The following is a 22,360-nucleotide window of genomic DNA, read 5'->3' as shown; positions in this document are numbered from 1 at the left end:
GTGAATGAAAATAGTATTTTGAGAAAATCGCAAAAAACGAAGAAAATTTTAAATCGAACTACATTTCCTCAATATTATTTTTACAAAAATATAAATGCAATTTGTTTATTAGCATGTAGAGAATAAACATATGAAGTTTCCGAGTAATAGCTTGAAAAATAATGATGGTATATGAAAATAAATTAAATTTCATTTTATAAAAAAGGCCAAAAATGGCCAGAAATGGCCTAAATATAACAACAATTTATTTAATAAGTACTCAACACAATTTTAATATATATTAAAATTACTTATAAAATGCATTAAATATGCTTAACAATAAAGAGATCACATTAGAGATAAATTTGGCTAAGTAGTAGTAGAATTAGTTTTGAAAGTATAATAAAATAAAGATATTTTACTGTTAATATTTTTATGATTGTTTTCGCTCTAGGTTTTCATTATTATTACAGTGCCTCAATAGCCCAAATTACTTGATCTAAGTATGACACTTAGATCTGAAGCCTAGGAACTAGACAGTAAGTAAAAGATCCACAATTCAGTAGCACTTGAAAGTGGAAGCAGCTTCTCCATTATCACGTAGTGTATTTGTTGTTATTTTTGTCAACCGCTCATTGCCGCATCGTCTGATAAGAAGAGAAGCAGGGAAAAAAAAAGGGAGAGTTGAATCCTGAGAGACAAGAGTGGCTGCTGACTCGGCCAGCGTTGAGGCCTGTAACACACCAGAAGGAAAGCGAAGGGAGGGCGAGTCCCGTTCACTGAACTCCTAGATTTGTCTCCCGTGTCTGAATGCTTACGTTATTTGCAGGCACATAGTTTGTCCTCTTAAAACCTAACATTTCGGTTCATCCGTTTGGTTTTTTTAAATTTCAAGTTGTGCATTGAGATATTCATGTTTGTTTATTCTACATTGATAACAGTGTCTATGGCATGTGGGAGGGGCGGGGGGAAAAGTGGTTATTTACTGTGGTGAGTAACAGAAGTGTGTATCACTGTGAGCTGCTGAACCAGTGGGACTAACGGTATCACAACTCAGGTCAGGGCGAGTTTGGTTCTAGACTCTGATTTGTTTGTATAGGTTGCTGTTTGCATGTTGTTGTTGTTTTTTTCTGTTTGTATTGACTATGCGCATGCATCAATGGTGTAGCTCCAGATTTAGCGTTAGGGTCGTTGCTTGTTTTGTTCGCATAGCCATCGTTCTGTCCAACACGACTTCAGCTGGCAAGACTTTTTTCTAAGACCTGTTGCAATCATTAATGACATACACGCATACACATACTGGTTACTGACACGCGTGTTAGCTTTTCCTCTCCAGTTTACTCTGTCTGCACTCCTCCCTCCCTCTCTCACTTTTTGTTCCTCCCACTCTCTCTCTCTCTCTCTCTCTTTAGTTTCTCTCTATCACAAACACACTCATACAGACATATTCACCTGCACTCACCTTTTCACGACATGATAGAGTAGATAAAAAACACACTAATTTCTTTGCCTTTTACACGACATTCTCTTTCTCATATGTCGCTTCGTTATTCAATCTATGCCTTTCATTGATAGATAGATAGATAGATAGATAGATAGATAGATAGATAGATAGAGATAGATAGATAGATAGATAGATATAGATAGATAGATAGAGATAGATAGAGATAGAGATAGATAGATAGATAGATAGATAGATAGAGATAGATAGATAGATAGAGATAGATAGAGATAGATAGATAGATAGATAGATAGATAGATAGATAGATAGATAGATAGATAGATAGATAGATAGATAGAGATAGATAGATAGATAGAGATAGAGATAGATAGATAGATAGATAGATAGATAGATAGATAGATAGATAGATAGATAGATAGATAGATAGATAGATAGAGATAGATAGATAGATAGATAGATAGATAGATAGATAGAGATAGATAGATAGATAGATAGATAGATAGATAGATAGAGATAGATAGATAGATAGAGATAGATAGAGATAGATAGATAGATAGATAGATAGATAGATAGATAGAGATAGATAGATAGATAGAGATAGATAGAGATAGATAGATAGATAGATAGATAGATAGATAGATAGATAGATAGATAGATAGGTAGGTAGGTAGGTAAGTAGGTATGTAGGTAGGTGTTGTGTGTATAGTGTATATATAGGCTATATATATGTGTGTGTGTGATGTGTACAGATGTTTCGTGTCTACTGTCTATGAAAGTCTACGTCTTATCTCTCAGCTCATTTCTGGCCTTACAACAAACGTTTCAAGCCAAGTGCGACATAAGTCAGATGATGTAGACTAATTATACTTATAAGATGTAGACTTATTATACTTATAAGATGTAGACTAATTATACTTATAAACTTATAAGTAAGATGTTGACTAATTATACTTATAAGATGTAGACTAATTATAAGTAAGATGTATACTTATTATACTTATAAGTAAGATGTAGACTAATTATAGTTATAATTAAGATGTAGACTAATCGTACTTATAAGTAAGATGTAGACTAATTATACTTATAAGTAAGATGTAGACTAATTGTACTAATAAGTAAGATGTAGACTAATTGTACGTATAAGTAAGATGTAGACTAATCGTACTTATAAGTGAGATGTAGACTAATTATACTTATAAGTGAGATGTAGACTAATTGTACGTATAAGTAAGATGTAGACTAATTGTACTTATATATATATATCGTCCATCGTGGTTCGATGATGACCACTTTGTCATCCAGGCGGCTGAGAGCTTTACACTGGGGTTTTATGTCTCCTCGTGTGGCTGGTGAGACCTATGTGAGCCCGGAATGTTCGGCCACACACTGGGCAGGTTATTCCAGCTGGAGCTAGTGTCGTGGGCCTTGCTTTTCTTTTCTGGCGTTTTTCTTCTGCCAGCGTTGTTCTCTTTTCCTCAGCAACCTGTTTTCACAGCGCGACGCCATGATGCTCTGTCATGTGCCTCTGTCTCCCAGGTGCCTGTGTCTATGCTGAACGCCTTCAGAGAAGCTTTGAGGGTGTCCCTGAAGCGCTTTCTTTGACCACCTTGCGAGCGCTTTCCTTCGCTTAGTTGGCCATTCAAGAGTCGTTTAGGGATGCGGTGGTCTTCCATTCTATACTTATAAGTAAGATGTAGACTAATTATAGTTATAAGTAAGATGTAGACTAATTATACTTATAAGTAAGATGTAGACTAATTATAGTTATAAGTAAGATGGAGACTAATTATAGTTATAAGTAAGATGTAGACTAATTATACTTATAAGTAAGATGTAGACTAATTATACTTATAAGTAACATATAGACTAATTATACTTATAAATAAGATGTAGACTAATTATACTTATAAGTAAGATGTAGACTAATTATACTTATAAGTAAGATGTAGACTAATTATACTTATAAGATATAGACTAATTATACTTATAAGATATAGACTAATTATACTTATAAGATATAGACTAATTATACTTATAAGATATAGACTAATTATACTTATAAGATATAGACTAATTATACTTATAAGATATAGACTAATTATACTTATAAGATATAGACTAATTATACTTATAAGATATAGACTAATTATACTTATAAGATATAGACTAATTATACTTATTACTCTGCTGTCCACTTGCTTTCATTCCTACTTATACTTTTAAAAAAAATGCTTTGCGAAATGAGAAAAACACGTAAAAAGCTTTTCCAAGGAGAAGCACTCCGCACTTACAACTATATCTCTCAATAATTTAGAAGTTATTTGCCTTATTCTGTATAAAACAAAATAATTAATTACCAATAGTTAATTGACTAATAGGTTAATATTATAATAGATTCATACTTTGTTATGTACAATAAATAATTGTGCAACGTTTAAACTTGGTCTGAGACTGGGTGTCGGAGAAATCACGTGAACAAACATTTTATATCAGACAGACACAGTGAGTTGATAGAAGCTTTGTAAAAAAAAAAAAGAGAGGCTACTCGAATTTATAAACAGAAGGGGGAAACAACGCAATACATAGTTCTACATTTTCTTATCAAGCCTGAAACCGGGAGGATAATGGGGTGGGGGCATATTAGGAGATCTCGGGGAGGAAGGGGAGTCAGGGTCAACAGTCGTCATCAAGACCAACAACAACACTGATCGGGGATGAGGAGGAGAGTAATTTAAACTTAAATCTCGATAGAAAATAACAGATCGTTGAATGGAAGAGGATGAAATAGAAGAGATTTCTATTTCGTTAGTTCATACTTCAACCAGGAATGTAGAGAGAACTAGTATCTGGACTTTCTATTTCGTTAGTTCATACTTCAGCTAGGAATGTAGAGAGAACTCTAGTATCTGGACTTTCTATTTCGTTAGTTCATACTTCAACTAGGAATGTAGAGAGAACTAGTATCTGGACTTTCTATTTCGTTAGTTCATACTTTAACTAGGAATGTAGAGAGAACTCTAGTATCTGGACTTTCTATTTCGTTAGTTCATACTTCAACTAGGAATGTAGAGAGAACTCTAGGATCTGGACTTTCTATTTCGTTAGTTCATACTTCAACTAGGAATGTAGAGAGAACTAGTATCTGGACTTTCTATTTCGTTAGTTCATACTTCAACTAGGAATGTAGAGAGAACTCTAGTATCTGGAATTTCTATTTCGTTAGTTCATACTTCAACTAGGAATGTAGAGAGAACTCTAGTATCTGGACTTTCTGATAGCAGCCGAGTCTTTATACTAGATCAGTAATGGTTAGAGCAGTCTCTGACATTCTTTTTTTAGTGAATCTCTCCCTCTCTCCCTCTCTGTTTGTGTTTCACGTACTTATTGTTGTCCTCTCTTTTCCCATTTTTCCTCTAACAAGGCCTCTATACCCATCATTTCTTTTTTCTTTCTATTCATCTGCCTCTCCTACTATGATGTACTATCACTCACACGTCTCTCTCTGTCTCTGTCTCTGTCTCTCTCTCTCTCTCTCGTTAATCTATTGTTTGTACTTATCCTTTCTCTATGTGACACTTTCCTGTTTTCTGTGCCTCTCTTTCTTGGCTTCTTTTCTGTTTCGCCTTTTTTTTTTTAAATAGTATTGTCTTGTTGCTCTCTTTGACTCTTTCTGGTTCTCTTTTATTTAACTCTTCCTTATCTCTTTAATCTCTATTACTGACCTTTATCTTTTTGTTTTCTTATTTACCCACCCTTATCTTATTGTTTTTTTCTCTTTTACTCGGCCTTATCTTAATCTTACTCTCTCTTTTACTCACGCTTGTCTTATTATTCACTTTATACACTTATTCACTCACGCGTCCTTTGTTTACAGTCTTTACATTCACAACTCTTTGTCTTGTGTTTACAGTCTTTACATTCACAACTCTTTGTCTTGTGTTTACATTCTTTACATTTACAACTCTTTGTCTTGTGTTTATAGTTCACTATGTAGCCAATTCAAAGTTCCAAGCTGTTGGTACACCTCCAGCATCTCTCTTTAGTTATTATTTGCTTAATTTCAACTCGCATGTTATTTATATGAATGTACGTCTCTCTCTCTCTCTCTCTTTCTGTCTGTCTGTCTATCTCTCTCTCTCTATATATATATATATATATATATATATATACTTTTTTGTGACGGTACGCACCGGTATTTTTTTCAATGTGGGGAAAAAATTATTACTTTTCTTGCATTTTAAAGTTTATTATCAATTTATTAGTAGTTAAAAGTTAGGTAATCCATCACTGAGTACATGTACCTATTTTCGTATTCGTATTCCGTATGGGGAACGAACGTATACCCAAAGCATTCTTTTTTGTTGAGCGGAAATGTAGTCGACCTAACAGAGGTCCCTCACGGAAACGCTTAAAGACCAGCTTAGGCACCAACTTGCCTTAGCTGACATAGAAGAGAGCACCTGATTGCATGCGGCCTCAGAACGAGACAGCTGGAGGTCACTTACAAAGGCCGCGGGATACACATTTGAGACCTTAAGAAAATCCGCTGCCGAAGACAAACGCAGACGGCGAAAAGAAAATCTTAATTGACCACCGGCGGACAATTGTTTTGCTTGCCCTGGAAGTAGCAACATATGTATATCACAGCTGGGGCTGCGTAGCCTCGGGAAATACTGCATTCCTCATAATCTTTGGACTGGAAGACAAGCCTTAATACATATATATATATCATCCTCTATTCACCTCTCTCACTTTCCTGTCTTTCCATTTCTTTTTGTCTTCTCCGCACCTCTCTTCCCATTGTTTCTCATGTTCCCTTTTTGGTTCCACCACTCTCTTACCTCCTTTTCAACCCTCTTTCTTGCTCTCTCCACCACTCTTTCTCTCTCCTCCTTTTCAACCCTCTTTCTTGCTCTCTCCACCACTCTTTCTCTCTCCTCCTTTTCTCTCCCATCTGCTCTCTTTCTATTGTCTTATTTTCTCCACCACTCTTTCTCTCCTTCTCATGTTTACTATCTGACATTCTCTTTCCCTAACTCCCCCCCCCCCCCATCCGTTTCTGTGTAGACCTAGATCTATATCAGTGTCCATTCAAGTCACTAACTATCTCATTACCAGTTCTAGCGGTCAGTGACTGGCGCTCTTACACAGGCGTCAGATACAGGCGGTCAGACACAAGCGGTCAGACTCAAGAGGCTATACTCAGGCCTAATCAATTAATTTACTAAATGTTAAACATTATTTTTGCATGACAGGCGAACGTGGTCCCTTGAGTTCTCAGATCCCAGAAGGTCAAAGGTCAGGATGAGACCAGCTAGCAAAACAAAACCTATGGCCGGCGAATAATCTTATCTTGATGTCTAAATGTCTGCTTATCTAATCGTCGGTTTTTCTCAGGGCCGGTCTTAGGCCACTGTAACCTATGAGGCCGCAGTGGGCCCCGCACTTTTATAGGACCCGCGCGAAAATAGATCTAAATCTCTCTCAACCTCTTAAAAAAAAACAAAAGCGATATTTTGCTAGTAGATAGTAATCTAAAAAGCAGATCCGAATGTTTATCGGCTTTTTCTTGGTAAACTACTGTCTACTGTAGATCGCTCGTAAATATAATTTGACAGTGATTTTGTACTTAGTAAAGTATGAATAAAATGCTAAGACGAATTTATTTTCTAATACAAAATCTTAATTTTCACTTATTATCCTTAACCCCGAATAGGCCCCACGAAATCCGTTTCGCATAGGGCCCCGCAATCTGTAGGACTGGCCCTGGTTTTTTTAAATGTCTGGTTATCTAGAATAATCTAGATGTTTATTTTTTTTTTAAATTTATTTTTAGCTATGTGGGTGTCTAGATGTAGCATGTCCGAATCAAGTAGATCTATAACAAAAAGAAAGAGCTTAACTTGATCAGTTAATTTCCACATCTTATCACTGCACGACGGTAATAGCACATTCCATTCAATTTAGGCTTCAAATAAATTACTTTTCATTGGACTGAATCTCTTTTGTTTAATATACAAACCTAACTAAACTAGTTTTAAATTGTATCACTCCAATGATTAAAGCTCACTAATATTATATAATACGCAGTGGAGATTACACTTCTAGGTTTTTTATGGCCAGATTTTCTTACTAATGATGCTATTATATTAAATATCAAACAGCACGAAGATCCAATCTGGTTATACATAAAATGGTATCGAGTTTTGTTGTGAAAATGACCAGATTGAAAAGTGTTTTTCCTTGTATTGAACTCTTCCGAAATGGATCAAAACCCTTCTGGTGTCCCAAGTCTGATTTACGTCGAGTGCAGTTCATTGACCGCTACGCTACCACTAACGATGTTGGAACAGATTGGGTGAATACACTCTTCCAATAAAATCAGACATGAATTGTAGTGTGTGCATTTTCAAGACTAAATCTGCATCCTATTGCACTAGATCTATCTGTACCCATTTGCATCACATCGTTTATTTATGATAGCAAGCTTACTTTACTTTTAGTTCCCATGGAGATAATGCTAAATCGATCTTTTTTTTTCAATGGAAACCTTCTCCTGCTATGTCATGTTTTGTTTGATGTACTTTGCAAATTGTAAAACAAATTTCCTTATGGATAATATAGTTTCTTATTATTATAAAAATACGCTGCACAGGCCTAATTCCTAATTCCTTAATGTGAAAGACTATTTTTAAAAGTATTACTGCATGCCCATACACTAAATATATTCTCATGATGATAAAAAAAAATAGATATATATTATGCAGATTTTATGTTTTAGGCGATATCTGAAAAGATAATATTTATATATATATACTTTCAGTAACTACAATAAACATGAAGTTTTTCTGAGTTTCTTTTTACTTAAGTAAAATATATATTCACACACACGCACACACTTACAAACTTCGCAGTCGTATGAACTCATAATGTCAAAGTTCAATATCACTTCATCGGTTTACTTTTTTACAAAGCTTCTATCAACTCTGTCTGTCTGTCTGGTAAAAAGTGTGTACACGTTATTTCTGTCACATCCAGTCTCGGATCATGTTGAAACTTTGCACACCTATTCATTGGCATAGACAAGTCATGAATCAGTTGTTTTTTTAAATACCAATTTGTCAATTAGTTACTGGTAATTAATATACTGTCTTATACCAACATGGGAAATGAATCCTTCAGTAGACACAGATAAGGCTAAATATGTAGGGTTTCGTCTCCTTAAAAAAAAAACCCGTGTACGTAATTATTTCTCCCACACCCGTCCTCGAATCTAGTTGAAACTTGAAATAATTATTTGTTGCATAGTAAATCACGAATCAATTAAAAAAAGTAACCAATTAGTCTATTAATTATTTTGTTTGATATCAAGTAAGGGACATAACTTCTACATTATTGAGAAATATAGTTGTTAGTGCGGAGTTCTTTCCGTTAGGTAAGCTTTGTTTTTTTTTTAAAGGATATTTTTAAATTTTGTTTGCTACAAGTGTATTCTTGAACACAGACACAAACGCTGAGTAAAAATATTTCTGTTGTCTTTTTTTTTTTTTTTTTAAAGAAGCTTTTTTAAAGAAGCTATTGTGTTATTGTCTGTCTGTTAGGATCCAAGCTGATGTCACAATCGTCTGCGTGCTTGAAGTAGTTGCACCTGCTACTTTTGGTCCTCAGAAAGGCGAATATTGTTATTTTTAGTAATACATTGAGATAGCTTTACGTAATTTTTTAATCAAGAGAATGTGCTAGAAAAGAATGTATAAATGTTGCATAACTCGAAATGCGTTCTGGCTTATTTGACTTGTTATAAAAGTGGTTAGTATGCATATGCATATAATCAATAATCATTTTTTTTTTAAAAGGAAAGGATGATTTCGGAATATAAAGAGATCCTTCCATTGCACTAATTTCGACAATAATCAATGCGGTTCTGAAATCGAATTCAAATAACGTTTTTAGTTTTTTTTTGTTTTTTTTTTGAGATCTCAAGGAAAAACACAAATAAAAGAAGGACGGACAGACAGGTAGCATAAACATGTTTTTTTTCCGGATGGGATCTTCAAAATTAGAAACATTATCTTTAGAAATAAATTTCTATTTAAGTGCAGTTTAGAAAAAAAAGTTCAAGATACAAGTAAATATAAGTAAAACTAAACATCATACATTGACATATGCGCCATCTTTGAAAAAAACAGTTTGCGAAGATATTTATTTTTCTTTTCAAATGGGCGACACGCACAGGACTGTTTTTATTTTACCTGTAAAAATACACGTTATGACGTCTTATTAGTCAGAGGCGCACCCATCAATTTAAAAGTGGTGCTGGCCGCACGGTTCATCAAATACCCTAGGTAAGCCACTGTTGTTGATAGACCTATTGCTTTAAATATCGTACAAGGTTCTCACTATTATGGATGTAAATATGAAAACATTATTCAGAAGACGTGTGTTCTTTCCATATAACCAGTGTCCTAGTTTGTTGTTTTGTGTTGCGTTCTAGTGTTAGAATGTTTTCAAACACTCGTCCTGTGTTTAATTTAACAAAGATGTACAGCGATACTTTTCTTCAGTTTTATGAACCAAAGATTGACTGAATCTTTTGTAAGATATTCATGCCGCAGTGTGTGTAGTTTGTTTTCGGATTTATGATGCCAAGATAGTTCTGTATTGGATATATATAGACCCTCAGTCTACCAGTGTACCTTGGCTATCGCTAACAGATAGCTCTACCAGCCCAGGGGATTCAACAGTATAAGCAAGATGAGAAGGCCGGTTGTGCTTCAGTGTTTGACCAGATATTTAGGTAAGTTGACGTTGTTGTTGTTTTTTTACAAGTTTTTGTTTCCTCAATGTGCCCGTTTGCTAAATAGCACCTCTTTGGTTTCAAGATCTTATTGTGTAACATTATAACAAAATGTGTTCTATCTCATTGTGAGTCTCTGAATGTTTTTTTTAATGTATGTATGTGTATGATTTTGGATAGAAGTTGTATGAAGTAGTAAATTTAATTGTAATTTATTTTAATTCTTTTAGTATGAGTATGAGGCTCATGGCTCAATATTGTATCATAAATTCTGCACTTCAGACATTTATAACTTAAATAACGATTAATGATTAACGATTAACTATGCCATCAATTATTAACTGCACCCTGAAGTATAAAGACAAAAGGTCCAACGCCACAAAACTGATTCCGGTCATCTTCCGTATCTGTCATTGTCTCCCCTGAAAGTAGCCCAGGTATAACTTCTTAATGAAGATTAGCCAACTGGACTCCAGAAGTGAATTATAGTACATGTTCAACAAAATGTAATGAGAAATCTACAGTAATGGGTGACATAGTTTAGGCCTAGCTCAAGGCTTTAGTTTAGGCCTAACTCAAGGCTTTAGTTTAGGCCTAGCTCAAGGCTTTAGTTGAGGCCTAGCTCAAGGCTTTAATTAAGACTTGTTTCTAGGGGCAAGTCTCTTATTTAAGCCTAAATATTTTGTCTAAACGTAGTTTTAGTGACAACGGTTTTTATAAACATAGCTAAAGAGTGGGAGTTATTGTTTTCTTGGATCTAATATTCCTTCTTTCTACAAGACCTCTACTCAACTCGTACCTTGTGGGGGGAAACAACCTGCACAGGGATCTCCAAAACGGCTATAAATAGTTGCTGTATATCGCTGGGAAAAGAATAACTAGCTCGTTGGCCACACTGGAAAAAAAACAAACTCTTGTTTGATCGTTCTAATTTCTCAAAGTATAAAAAGAAATGTAAATTTGGCTAGAGAACTAGACAACTATTTATCTTTGCACGGACTACACGTCTTCGGGTATTTCCGCATTCAATCAAAAGTTTAATCAATGAATCTTCATGAAAATTGTGCGCATGGTCTTCTAAGACTAGATCGAAAGGTCTATCATTGGAATAGTATAAAGTCTGACTCTATAGATTCGCTTAATGAGGATTGTTTTTTGAGGTGTGGGGAATGGTCAGGGTAAAAAAAAATTTCTCATTTTGTTTTAAATCTGCAATTTAGTTTAGTTATTAGGAGAAAAGAAATCGTTCTCTAAGGTGTATAAGGGAGTTGTAGACTATTTGTGTCATACAAATAACAAGCAAGGGTTGATCAGAGGAAGACATATTAGGACTTCCGTTTATTGCGTGCACACAAGGGATGTTGCATTGACGCGCTAGTGTGCACATGTATATAAATAGCAATATGTTACAGGAGGTATTGTCTATAAAAAAAATATTTTTTAAAAACGTTTTCCTTATTTTCTATTGAACTGTTTAAGCAGACACAACCTTGGACTTTGTAAATTAGTTCTTCGTCTAGTTCAATGTGAAGGTCAATGACTTCACACATAGCTATGATGTTTGTTTTGTTGTTTTTTTTTTTGTTTTTTTTTACTGGGAAGACATTCTTCTTTTCACTTCCTGCTCCTAGCAATTGAGTTAGTCATGTCCATCCTGGAGATAAGTTTGTCGAGTTTTAACTGACAACAGAAACAAGGGCATGTATCTATCACACACTGTTTAGAACTTAAAAACTTAAAGTCAATGTGAATATGATAACATTCACCATTTTAAAAGTCAATGTGAATGTGATAACATTCACCATTTCTCACGCGATTACGATGTCAAACTCGATGTTCTTGACATGAGTTGTCGCACTGAAAGTAGAGCATTGAGTTAGGCTACAAACTAGGTCTTAATCTAGACAAATCTGAGGGAATGAATTATAACATTTTAAAGTAGGCTAATATCGTTATATCAGTCTTCAGTTGGCAATATAATTTGTAAATACATGTAGATTTTGTGTGTCTTTTTATGGACATTTATAATGAACAAGGGACCATTGCTTATAAAGGAAGACACTACAGACTCAACGAACGCTCATTTCAACAAGTGGTGGGTACAAACTTATCCTAATCCTTTGACACGGCAGGAAGGAAACGAAACTATACAATCGTGTCGTCAACGTCTTAGCAATGTTTTTAAGAGTTAAGCCCCTTCATGACTCATGGCACTTATGACGTATCTTTACAATCTGTCAACTTAGAGCATCTCTCTTTAACCGCGTCATTCTTCCAGGGGCGTAGCAAGGAATTTTCAATCGTTTGGGGGGCCCCGGGGAAGTCCTCTTTGGGTGCCCGTGCATTTTGCGTAATATTTAAATTTTAATGAAAAAAAATAATAATTTGGGGGCCCGGGGGATTTCCAAAATCTCACCCCTTCCCCCCCCCACCCTAGCTACACCACTGCTTTCTTCTTAGTCTTAATTTAAGTCCACTAGTCCACAAAGTCTTTCTACTTTGTATTAATTCAAGTCTAGTAGTCCAGTTTTTCTTCTTAATCTTAACTGAGTCACTGCCATCTCTACTTGATCTCCTTGTATTCAACCTGCACAACGACCTAATCGCCTTTACTTTCCCCAACTAATGTCAGCTACCCATCAAAGTCTTCATCGAGATTTGAACTCGAGACACCGATGTTCAAAACCCTATAACTTAGCCACCACGACCCCCCCCCACCCCCTATTTACCAAAAAATAAAAAGAGTGACACCATATATAAAAATACATCGTAATAAAGATGTAGCTTAGAAAAAAGGGTGAAGTTACTCTACAACAAACTTTATCTCTCTTTTAAACCATAAGTCTCTGTCTTCTGAACAAACTTGATCTCTCTTTTAAACCCTAACCTAAGTCTCTGTCTTCTGAACAAACTTGATCTCTCTTTTAAACCCTAACCTAAGTCTCTGTCTTCTCAACAAACTTGATCTCTCTTTTAAACCCTAACCTAAGTCTCTGTCTTCTCAACAAACTTGATCTCTCTTTTAAACCCTAACTAAAGTCTCTGTCTTCTCAAGAAACTTGATCTCTCTTTTAAACCCTAACCTAAGTCTCTGTCTTCTCAACAAACTTGATCTCTCTTTTAAACCCTAACCTAAGTCTCTGTCTTCTCAACAAACTTGATCTCTCTTTTAAACCCTAACCTAAGTCTCTGTCTTCTCAACAAACTTGATCTCTCTTTTAAACCCTAACCTAAGTCTCTGTCTTCTGAACAAACTTGATCTCTCTTTTAAACCCTAACCTAAGCCTCTGTCTTCTGAACAAACTTGATCTCTCTTTTAAACCCTAACCTAAGTCTCTGTCTTCTGAACAAACTTGATCTCTCTTTTAAACCCTAACTAAAGTCTCTGTCTTCTCAACAAACTTGATCTCTCTTTTAAACCCTAACTAAAGTCTCTGTCTTCTCAACAAACTTGATCTCTCTTTTAAACCCTAACTAAAGTCTCTGTCTTCTGAACAAACTTGATCTCTCTTTTAAACCCTAACTAAAGTCTCTGTTCTCTCAACAAACTTGATCTCTCTTTTAAACCCTAACTAAAGTCTCTGTCTTCTCAAGAAACTTGATCTCTCTTTTAAACCCTAACCTAAGTCTCTGTCTTCTGAACAAACTTGATCTCTCTTTTAAACCCTAACCTAAGTCTCTGTCTTCTCAACAAACTTGATCTCTCTTTTAAACCCTAACTAAAGTCTCTGTCTTCTCAACAAACTTGATCTCTCTTTTAAACCCTAACCTAAGTCTCTGTCTTCTCAACAAACTTGATCTCTCTTTTAAACCCTAACCTAAGTCTCTGTCTTCTCAACAAACTTGATCTCTCTTTTAAACCCTAACCTAAGTCTCTGTCTTCTGAACAAACTTGATCTCTCTTTTAAACCCTAACCTAAGCCTCTGTCTTCTGAACAAACTTGATCTCTCTTTTAAACCCTAACCTAAGTCTCTGTCTTCTGAACAAACTTGATCTCTCTTTTAAACCCTAACTAAAGTCTCTGTCTTCTCAACAAACTTGATCTCTCTTTTAAACCCTAACTAAAGTCTCTGTCTTCTGAACAAACTTGATCTCTCTTTTAAACCCTAACTAAAGTCTCTGTTCTCTCAACAAACTTGATCTCTCTTTTAAACCCTAACCTAAGTCTCTGTCTTCTGAACAAACTTGATCTCTCTTTTAAACCCTAACTAAAGTCTCTGTCTTCTCAACAAACTTGATCTCTCTTTTAAACCCTAACTAAAGTCTCTGTCTTCTCAACAAACTTGATCTCTCTTTTAAACCCTAACTAAAGTCTCTGTCTTCTCAACAAACTTTATCTCTCTTTTAAACCCTAACTAAAGTCTCTGTCTTCTCAACAAACTTGATCTCTCTTTTACACCCTAACCTAAGTCTCTGTCTTCTCAACAAACTTGATCTCTCTTTTAAACCCTAACCTAAGTCTCTGTTCTCTCAACAAACTTGATCTCTCTTTTAAACCCTAACTAAAGTCTCTGTCTTCTGAACAAACTTGATCTCTCTTTTAAACCCTAACTAAAGTCTCTGTTCTCTCAACAAACTTGATCTCTCTTTTAAACCCTAACCTAAGTCTCTGTCTTCTCAACAAACTTGATCTCTCTTTTAAACCCTAACTAAAGTCTCTGTCTTCTCAAGAAACTTGATCTCTCTTTTAAACCCTAACCTAAGTCTCTGTCTTCTCAACAAACTTGATCTCTCTTTTAAACCCTAACCTAAGTCTCTGTCTTCTCAACAAACTTGATCTCTCTTTTAAACCCTAACCTAAGTCTCTGTCTTCTCAACAAACTTGATCTCTCTTTTAAACCCTAACCTAAGTCTCTGTCTTCTGAACAAACTTGATCTCTCTTTTAAACCCTAACCTAAGCCTCTGTCTTCTGAACAAACTTGATCTCTCTTTTAAACCCTAACCTAAGTCTCTGTCTTCTGAACAAACTTGATCTCTCTTTTAAACCCTAACTAAAGTCTCTGTCTTCTCAACAAACTTGATCTCTCTTTTAAACCCTAACTAAAGTCTCTGTCTTCTCAACAAACTTGATCTCTCTTTTAAACCCTAACTAAAGTCTCTGTCTTCTGAACAAACTTGATCTCTCTTTTAAACCCTAACTAAAGTCTCTGTTCTCTCAACAAACTTGATCTCTCTTTTAAACCCTAACTAAAGTCTCTGTCTTCTCAAGAAACTTGATCTCTCTTTTAAACCCTAACCTAAGTCTCTGTCTTCTGAACAAACTTGATCTCTCTTTTAAACCCTAACCTAAGTCTCTGTCTTCTCAACAAACTTGATCTCTCTTTTAAACCCTAACTAAAGTCTCTGTCTTCTCAACAAACTTGATCTCTCTTTTAAACCCTAACCTAAGTCTCTGTCTTCTCAACAAACTTGATCTCTCTTTTAAACCCTAACCTAAGTCTCTGTCTTCTCAACAAACTTGATCTCTCTTTTAAACCCTAACCTAAGTCTCTGTCTTCTGAACAAACTTGATCTCTCTTTTAAACCCTAACCTAAGCCTCTGTCTTCTGAACAAACTTGATCTCTCTTTTAAACCCTAACCTAAGTCTCTGTCTTCTGAACAAACTTGATCTCTCTTTTAAACCCTAACTAAAGTCTCTGTCTTCTCAACAAACTTGATCTCTCTTTTAAACCCTAACTAAAGTCTCTGTCTTCTGAACAAACTTGATCTCTCTTTTAAACCCTAACTAAAGTCTCTGTTCTCTCAACAAACTTGATCTCTCTTTTAAACCCTAACCTAAGTCTCTGTCTTCTGAACAAACTTGATCTCTCTTTTAAACCCTAACTAAAGTCTCTGTCTTCTCAACAAACTTGATCTCTCTTTTAAACCCTAACTAAAGTCTCTGTCTTCTCAACAAACTTGATCTCTCTTTTAAACCCTAACTAAAGTCTCTGTCTTCTCAACAAACTTTATCTCTCTTTTAAACCCTAACTAAAGTCTCTGTCTTCTCAACAAACTTGATCTCTCTTTTACACCCTAACCTAAGTCTCTGTCTTCTCAACAAACTTGATCTCTCTTTTAAACCCTAACCTAAGTCTCTGTTCTCTCAACAAACTTGATCTCTCTTTTAAACCCTAACTAAAGTCTCTGTCTTCTGAACAAACTTGATCTCTCTTTTAAACCCTAACTAAAGTCTCTGTTCTCTCAACAAACTTGATCTCTCTTTTAAACCCTAACTAAAGTCTCTGTCTTCTGAACAAACTTGATCTCTCTTTTAAACCCTAACTAAAGTCTCTGTCTTCTGAACAAACTTGATCTCTCTTTTAAACCCTAACTAAAGTCTCTGTCTTCTGAACAAACTTTATCTCTCTTTTAAACCCCAACCTAAGTCTCTGTCTTCTCAACAAACTTGATCTCTCTTTTAAACCCTAACCTAAGTCTCTGTCTTCTCAACAAACTTGATCTCTCTTTTAAACCCTAACCTAAGTCTCTGTCTTCTGAACAAACTTGATCTCTCTTTTAAACCCTAACCTAAGTCTCTGTCTTCTGAACAAACTTGATCTCTCTTTTAAACCATAACTAAAGTCTCTGTCTTCTCAACAAACTTGATCTCTCTTTTAAACCCTAACTAAAGTCTCTGTCTTCTCAACAAACTTTATCTCTCTTTTAAACCCTAACCTAAGTCTCTGTCTTCTGAACAAACTTGATCTCTCTTTTAAACCCTAACCTAAGTCTCTGTCTTCTGAACAAACTTGATCTCTCTTTTAAACCATAACTAAAGTCTCTGTCTTCTCAACAAACTTGATCTCTCTTTTAAACCCTAACTAAAGTCTCTGTCTTCTGAACAAATTTGATCTCTCTTTTAAACCCTAACTAAAGTCTCTGTCTTCTGAACAAACTTGATCTCTCTTTTAAACCCTAACCTAAGTCTCTGTCTTCTGAACAAACTTGATCTCTCTTTTAAACCCTAACCTAAGTCTCTGTCTTCTCAACAAACTTGATCTCTCTTTTAAACCCTAACCTAAGTCTCTGTCTTCTGAACAAACTTGATCTCTCTTTTAAACCCTAACTAAGGTCTCTGTCTTCTCAACAAACTTGATCTCTCTTTTAAACCCTAACTAAAGTCTCTGTCTTCTCAACAAACTTGATCTCTCTTTTAAACCCTAACTAAAGTCTCTGTCTTCTGAACAAACTTGATCTCCCCATTAAGCGATTACTGACAAACGTTTCAATGTGAAAATTATCCTGTAGAGCTGTTCGCCCATCAGAATCAAAAGTTCCTGTACAGAGTCTTCTGGTCTTTGAACTCAATTAGCTCGCTCTTGATTCACTGGCCACGTTTGGAACATCGATTACGATCTGAGTAACTTTTAGCGGTCAAGTTTTTGAAATAAGAGAGGTCACTTTTTCAAGAGTACTAAATTTTTGGAAGAGAAAGTTAGAAGCAATTTTTTTAAATTTTAGACATTATATTTATATATATATAAAGGCTCTGTAGGCTCTTTATTTTATCTACTATATTATTATTATGTATTTTATGTTTAAGGTATCTGCATTTGTTTATAATATTTAATTTTTAATAAATCGAGAAAAATTTTCAAAGAAGCAAAAAACAATTGAATAAAACTAAAAGATATTATTGGGAATCGTCACGATAAATGTTCGATTCTAAACAAAGGCAAGAACATTCCATTAAAAGGTCTCTGTTGCCAACTTATTTACTTAACATAAGTTTCTGGTACAAACGAAATAGTTTAAAAAAAAAAAGAATTTACAGTGCTAAAAAGTGCAAGAACAAATTTAAACACCTTCTAAATTCTGTACGCCGTTTACACCAAATATCTAATTATAGCTATGGGTATTTTGCTCAACTTAACCTCTAACGCTCTGTCTTCTTACCTCTATTCAATAACCTATACTTTAAACTCAAATCCTACGGTCTATCAATTCAATAACCTACATATATATATATATATATATATATATATATATATATATATATATAATATTGATTATATTCTAAACTCAAACCATGCATAATAATACTAATAATTATAATAATAATACGGCTTGTCTTGGGGTCTGAAGATCGGTGAGGAATGCAGTATTTCCAGTGGCTGTGCAGCCCCAACCTACATATTTTGCCACGTCCAGGGCAAGCATAACCATTGTCTGCGGTGGTCGATTTAGATTATCTTTTTGCAGTCTGTCCTCGGCAGCGGATTTTCTTATGGTCTCAAATGTGTATCCCGTGGGCCTTTGTGAGTGACCTCCAGCTGTCTCGTTCTGATCGGTATTCAACCAGGTGCTCTCTTCTATGTCAGCTAAGACAAGTTGGCGCCTAAGCTGGTCTTTGAAGCGTTTCCGTGGGGCGCCTCTGTTATGACGACCACCTTTTAGCTCATCTAAAATGAGTGTCTATGGCATACGTTCGTCCCCCATACGGGATACGTGCCCTGCCCAGCGTACTGTCGATACCGGCGTTCGCAAGGACATCGCTCTTTGTAGTGCGGTCTTGCCACCGTATGTCCATGATGGAGCGCAAGCACCTTTGGTGAAAGCGCTCAAGTAGTCTTAGTTGTTTTCTGTATAGTGTCCATGTCTCAGATCCATATAAAAGGGTTGAGAGAACCACCGCCTGGAAGACATTGATTTTTGTAGGCAAGCGGAGCTATTTATTCCCCCAAACTCTGGCCTGAAGGCGACAAAAATTTCTACTGGCCCTGGCCAGACGGTTATCAACTTCCCTTGAAAGTGAGGCGTCATTTGATACTATACTACCCAGATATGTGAAGTGGTCAAGCACGTTAAGGGCTGTCCGTTTACGGGGATCTTTGGGGATTGGTAGGTTTTATTGGATTACTTCTGGAACATGACTACTGTTTTCCCGAGGTTTGTAGATAAATCGAAAGAGGCTGCAACGTATGCAAATTTGTTGGCCGCGTTCTGGAGATCATATTCATTGTGAGCTAGCAAGGCGCAATAATCGGCATAGAGAAGCTCCGTTATGATCATTTCTTTTGTTTTTGTATGGGATAGTAGACGTCGAAGATTGAACACATTGCCGTCAGAACGAAACCGGATATAGATGCCTTCGTGCAATCTCTGCCTCATTTGACCCAGCATTAGGCCAAAGCAGATAGCGAATAGAGTAGGAGCAAGTACACAGCCCTGCTTCACGCCATTTTCTATTGGGTAGTGATCAGACATGTCACCATTGTGTCTGAACTGGCCTTTTTGTCCCTCGTGAAACTGCTTGAGAATGGTTAGGAACCATGCATAAACAAACTCAAATCATGCAATGTATTCAATAACCTAAATTTTCACTCAAATATGAACAATCGTTACAGAAACAGTATTTGTTTCGTGTTACACGGGAAATTGTTCTTATGATCAATTATTTGGCGCATGCTCTGTCGTGAAAAGTTGAAGTTAGTTTTGCTCTTGACTTTTTGCATTTCTCTGTGACCCATGCCGCAATGAAACTTTTAAATTAGCATTCCACTATTGTATAGTTGTAAATAAAGACCTATTTCTAGATTATATAGTGCGATGGACATTTTAACTTTGTAGAACCATGTAGAACTATAGATGTGCAATATTTTTGTTCACGAAACAACTTCTCTTCAAACAAACTAAACCTCCTCTGACAGTAATGATCCATGTGGGACAGAGCTTGACTTGCACAAATGCAGTATCAGACTCGCAGCACATGTCGCTAACACAGCCGTAATTTTAAAAGCTTAAGCTTTGCAGTTACTGCCCTTTGCAGGCACATGTTATCACTCCTACTATATTGGGACATTAGCGTAAAACTTTTTCACACTTCACATCCACTTACGGTATGAATGGGTTGTACCAACTACGGCCATTGCACCTTCTAAAGCCATAGCCCTCAATGACATACCATGGCCGAAAACGCAATATGTATACACCAATCTTCAATTCCTATTCACGTTGATCTGGAATCCAGTAATAGAAAGAAGACTTTTGAATGATGTCATTTAACTCTCTCTATCTCAATAGCATGAGTCTTAGCCCCCCCCCCCTCCCTTTCTATCCAAGTGTTCTTAATATGTAAAAAAAAAAAAAAAAAAACTTCCTGTATGAATTTAATTCAGTCTTTTGGTTCATGATAATTGTTGGCAATGAATGATAGCATGAAGGATTGCAGAATCCTATTAGAAAAGTATTTTGAAACATTAAAAAGAAAACTCTACCATAGTATGTATTCAGAGGCGGCGCAAGGTGTAGGTGACGTTGTCGACTGAGCACGGCCTCGCGGTCCAAGGGGCCTCGCGCCTCAAAGGTTTCTGCATTACTTAAACGTCGTGAACAAAAAGAAAATCTCTGGTCATAAAACGAGACCAAATGTTTCCTTTAGATCTAGGTCGACGTGTATCTGATTGCTGTCATTCTCTGCGGGGGCCATCGCTGAAGATTTCCCATTGTTTTCACAAGGGTAGAAATACGACGCATGCGTACTGTGAAAACCGAACAGATTCGAAAAAAAAATTATCTGGCAAAAGATAATAGATAAAATGGTAGCTGAGATTATGTGGATGTTCGATTATGAAGAGGAAATATTATAATCCCCTCAGAGCCATTATGAAACAGATTTTTAAAAAATAAATTATTAATTCTATAATTAGCGATACGGATGACAGCTGTACACTTACAGTCAACGTTTTGAAAATGTTGGTTCTCTCTATAGGTTTAAGAATATAAAAAAGGATTTCTAAAGTGTCATAGGTCATATGTGAGTGAGCGAAACCAGGGACGTCTAATCTTACGAATTATATGAAGAATTACAAAATTTGATTCCTAATCTACTTGATTTCATAGAATATAGCAGCTTCTCCAATACAGTAGAAAAAAAAATTACCCAAATTTCAAGAGTCTACATTGTTCTTCTAATATCTGAGTCCACATTGTTCTTCTAATATTTGAGTCTACATTGTTCTTCTAATATTTGAGTCTACATTGTTCTTCTAATATTTGAGTCTACATTGTTCTTCTAATATTTGAGTCTACATTGTTCTGCTAATATTGGAGTCTACATTGTTCTGCTAATATTTGAGTCTACATTGTTCTTCTAATATTGGAGTCTACATTGTTCTTCTAATATTGGAGTCTACATTGTTCTTCTAATATTTTGAGTCTACATTGTTCTTCTAATATTGGAGTCTACATTGTTCTTCTAATATTTGAGTCTACATTGTTCTTCTAATATTGGAGTCTACATTGTTCTTCTAATATTGGAGTCTACATTGTTCTTCTAATATTTGAGTCTACATTGTTCTTCTAATATTGGAGTCTACATTGTTCTTCTAATATCGGAGTCTACATTGTTCTTCTAATATTTCCAACAAGACGTGCAGTTACTGTTCCGGAAGTTTTTCAAAATTAAAACAAATTAATTAATTAGTTATTTAAGAAATAGCGCCTAAATGTTCAGTTGTTCAAGAAGATTTCAGCTGAGCAGTGTTATCTTTTAAACCAAATATAGGCTTAGCTTCTAAGATACATTACAAGACTCTTACATGGGAGTTTAGTAAGGCTAAAAGCAGGACATTTTTGGTTGAATTCTTTTTTTTTTTTTTTATAGTTTCTCATTAAAGGTATTTTTAAAGATACAAATTTAACAATTTCAAGTGTTTATTATTTATAGCCTTTGTTTGTTTCACATGAGAGGCTCGCAAAATATAACTCGCCCACACGCCGCTACTGCGTGTATTTAGAGTTGGCTATTTCACAACATTGTAATATAGTTGCTTGGTTGTTTGGTATGCGCTTTGTACTATCATCTCGATATTAGAGTTCTAAACCAGTCCTCCAGTATCCACCCTGCAGTGAAGTTTTGAATAAAACCAAAGTATCCTTGCGACCTGTAGGGCAAATAAACAATAAGACATATGTTTTTAAAGTTGACATTTAACGAGGGTGTCATGTGGCCATCTCAACGACTTTCCACCAGCTTATTTCAGGTACGGATTAGAGTTGGGTGGACTCAGGGGCGCCCTAAAAATCCCAAAGCCTTCACTGAAATTCGGGACCACGTATAAGACAAAAACATAATGTACCAGATAATATGTAATACACACATGGACGAATCAAAAGTCCACTATAGACTGTTTCCA

At 35.6% G+C, this 22,360-nt stretch overlaps 1 protein-coding gene across 8 annotated transcripts in view; it reads left to right on the top strand.

Annotated features, from left to right (window-relative positions):
• Positions 1-718: 718 nt before the first annotated feature.
• The window catches only part of LOC106078699 (uncharacterized), a 104,914-nt gene continuing 83,272 nt past the window's right edge, over positions 719-22,360 (top strand). The window contains exons 1-3 of one of the 8 annotated variants that reach the window (XM_056044942.1): positions 719-1,036; positions 9,677-9,786; positions 9,982-10,238. In XM_056044942.1, coding sequence (XP_055900917.1) covers positions 10,196-10,238 — 43 coding nt within the window. In that variant the 5' untranslated portion in view covers positions 719-1,036; positions 9,677-9,786; positions 9,982-10,195. Of the gene's footprint in view, positions 1,037-9,676; positions 9,787-9,902; positions 10,239-22,360 lie in introns of all 8 variants that reach the window. The other 7 variants (XM_056044937.1, XM_056044964.1, XM_056044957.1 and 4 more) reach the window with 7 other exon arrangements.

The sequence above is a fragment of the Biomphalaria glabrata genome, chromosome 1 (assembly GCF_947242115.1).
Source record: "Biomphalaria glabrata chromosome 1, xgBioGlab47.1, whole genome shotgun sequence".
Taxonomy (NCBI): domain Eukaryota; kingdom Metazoa; phylum Mollusca; class Gastropoda; family Planorbidae; genus Biomphalaria; species Biomphalaria glabrata.
Note: the sequence above shows the minus strand (reverse complement) of the source record. Positions and strands in the feature narration are given on the sequence as shown.